Source organism: Cyprinodon variegatus, unplaced genomic scaffold (assembly GCF_000732505.1).
Source record: "Cyprinodon variegatus isolate N-32 unplaced genomic scaffold, C_variegatus-1.0 Scaffold555, whole genome shotgun sequence".
Taxonomy (NCBI): domain Eukaryota; kingdom Metazoa; phylum Chordata; class Actinopteri; order Cyprinodontiformes; family Cyprinodontidae; genus Cyprinodon; species Cyprinodon variegatus.
Window position 1 is genome coordinate 303,014 of NW_015151008.1, and position 3,071 is coordinate 306,084.

The 3,071-nt window shown below is 44.4% G+C and overlaps 1 protein-coding gene across 1 annotated transcript in view; it reads right to left on the minus strand.

Moving 5' to 3' along the window:
- The window catches only part of ttn (titin), a 206,646-nt gene that overhangs the window by 124,302 nt on the left and 79,273 nt on the right, over window positions 1–3,071 (minus strand). The window contains exons 74-78 of the mRNA XM_015391676.1: window positions 2,162–2,449; window positions 1,943–2,047; window positions 1,585–1,870; window positions 1,323–1,506; window positions 1,156–1,239 (exon numbers count right to left, since the gene is read on the minus strand). Coding sequence (XP_015247162.1) covers window positions 1,156–1,239; window positions 1,323–1,506; window positions 1,585–1,870; window positions 1,943–2,047; window positions 2,162–2,449 — 947 coding nt within the window. The remainder of the gene's footprint in view (window positions 1–1,155; window positions 1,240–1,322; window positions 1,507–1,584; window positions 1,871–1,942; window positions 2,048–2,161; window positions 2,450–3,071) is intronic.

Sequence of the window (3,071 nt, forward strand, 5' to 3'; positions counted from 1 at the left end):
CGTAGCATTTCAAATGCATGTTACATGAGACCATGTCTGCAACCTGACAGGCACCCTGTGGGTCAGCAGATGACCCGTCAGGTTAGTATCTAATATAGAGCAGCAATTGTTCGGCAAGCTGGGAGAGAGAATAAATTGTCATTAAATGTATTTTCTTTTAATTCTCTTAATCAGTCGCATAATTATTTTACTAGAAAATGTCATTTTCAAAACACATTTTTTTTCTCAGTTTGTTAATATTTTCTTACCATCTATTCTCTTATCTATTTATTTCTACTGTCATATGATTCTGAACGCTACCATCTGCTGCTCCTACATCGGGAATCTCCCAAATCTGAAACACCATTATCTGGAAACGCACTGAATTAAAGCATCATCAAAATTATACCTGTGGGATATATAAAAATGGAAAGAAAGTATGCTAACATTAGCTTAGCATTAAAGCAAATCAGGGGCAGGATGTTAGATTGTCGGAGGCTGTAGCTTTACGTGTCTAATTGGACTTCTTCTTTATGGGATAAATGATGAAGCTCTGAGTGTTTTAGATGATTGTCAGAAGATTATAGAGGTTTTGTTAACCAAAAAAACAAAATACAGAGCTTGATAAGCATTTGAGGCTGATTAGCAGGCCTCATTTAGACCAGGAAAAAGAACGGGAGAAACTACTGCATTTAGAAAATTGGTCAGTAAATTATGCTGTATTATTTAGGTTTACTTTGATGGATAACAGTTTTAAAGTATAATCCTAGTTTTGTTAATTTTCACTAATAGCTAGAACCTTTAATATATATCCTACAGAGACATTTTAGTTCTGGGAATCTTAAAAGACCCGGACAGTTACAGTAGCAGCCATTCAAAATGGCCCTTCCCACTCAAATGGCAGACTACTCACCTGCAACTCTCAGCAAAATCCCCTCTATGAACATGTTATTCTTACTCTCACTCCACCCTTTCACTGAATTACAGGGTCTGACCATAACGCTTCTCTTTAGATCTTAATGTCCACAAATCATGACAGAAGAATATTTCAGTACAAAGACTGATGCTTAAAAAGGAATTGTAGGGGACCAGCCAAGGGCCCATCAAGGAAAGTAGGGAAATTTTTAATGGCTGCCACTGTAGGATGAATAAAGAACTCCACCAGTGTGTCCTGACCTCAGTCCTCTCCATCCTCTTCTGCAGGTCGGCCACCAGTCGAGCCATGTCCTCATCTGACTCTCTGTCTCCACGTTCCATTTCCTGTCAACATCAATGTTAAAACTCAGCAACCTAAATCCTCTCAATCAATCCCACCGATGAGCAGCAGATGTCAGGATCCTCACCGGTCTTCCACTTTCTTCCCCCCTTTCCTTCTTGAGCTGCTCGATGGCCTGCAGCAGACCTCGGTAGTCGGTGATGCCGTACATTCGGGCGTATTTCTCGTACTCTTTGGGGTCGACATTTCTCAGCAGCTCAACTATGTCGATGTCCTTTTCCTCCTGTGGGCTCTTCTGCTTGGACGGCGTCCTGGAGGTGACAGGAATCATATATCAGTGTTTTCTACTGACTCAGGTTCTAACTGAGAAACTTCTCCTCCAAACTCACTTCTTCAGTTTGGCCCGCAGGTCTCCTTCAACCTGCGGCGCCTCCTTCTTTGCGTCAACGTGCATATCAGCGCTGCACTCGATCTCTCCGTGAGTGTTGGAGGCAACACATCGGTACTGACCAGAGTCAGACTTGGTCACCTCTCGGATCTCCAGCTGGGCTTCCTGACCTTTCTGCACGATTGCGATGCGGCCGCCATGAGTGAGCTGTCTCCATTTCCCTTTCATCCACTTCACACTTGGGATGGGTTCTCCTCCGACCTTAGCGATGAAGGTGGCGGTTCCCTCTGTGGAGACAGATTGATGTTAGCATGGAAACCACTGAATTTATCAGGGCTTTCTGTTTTTGTTTATCTTACTCTCTGTGACATGTGTGGACTTGGGCTCCTCAATGAAGTAAAGATTGTCCATTTTGGGGGTTGGAGCAGCTGCTGGAGTCTCAGGCTTAGCTGCTCCTTGTTTCGCTGGAAAACATCAAAACAAGAAGGAATGAGAACATCTTTCATTCAGAGACTAAAGTTCTGCATCCATGCTAGGTCTCCAAACTGCAGACAGATCTGAGGACGATCAGATTCTACCTTTGACTGTGACTTTGGCCTTGCAGAACTCTGCGCCGGCCTCGTTGGTGGCCTTGCAGAGGTAATCACCAGCATCGTGTTTAGAGGCAGAGCCGATCTCCAGGCTGGCTGTACCGTCAGAGAAGCTGAGCCGGATGCTGCCTGCCGATGACAGCTCCTTCCTGTCCTTCATCCATTGGACCTTCAGAGGGGCGGAGCCACAGACGTGGCACCTGAGGCTCAGCTTGTCCCCTTCATCCACAGTCACTGGTTTGAGTGGAACATCAAACACTGGAGGCTTCTTGGATTCTGAGTATGAGAAGAAATTATTTGAGCCGCAAGCACAGAAGATCAGCTGCAGAAAACAGCAAGAAATGGAAATCACACCAGCATGATAGTTCGCAATCAGATTCTGGGAACTTTGGAAATGGAAAAAATATGGGGGCTGTTGGGAAAAGATTATCAGTTTACAAAGCTAATAATGTCTGCTGGAAAAAACCTAAACGTCCCATTAGACGAACATGCAAATATGAGAGAATAGAGGAACCTGAGAGAGACTAAAACAGCCTGAGAGACTAAAACAACCCGATAGAGAGAAGAGGACCCAGAGCAAGACCAGAGGAACCTGAGAGTGACTAGAACTACCCTAGAAAGACTAGAAAAACCTGAGAGAGACCAGAGGAACCTGGAAGATACTAGAAGAACCTGAGGGAGACTAAAAGAACCTGAGAGAGACCAGAGGAACCCGTGAGAGAACAGATGAACCTGAGAGAGACTAGATGAACCTGAGAGAGACTAGAAGAAACCGAGAGAGACCCGAGGAACATGAGAGAGACTAAAATAACAAGTGAGACTAGAATAACCTAAGAGAGATTAGAAGGACCTGAAAGGGACTAAAGGAACCTGAGAGTGACTAGAGGAACCTGAGAGA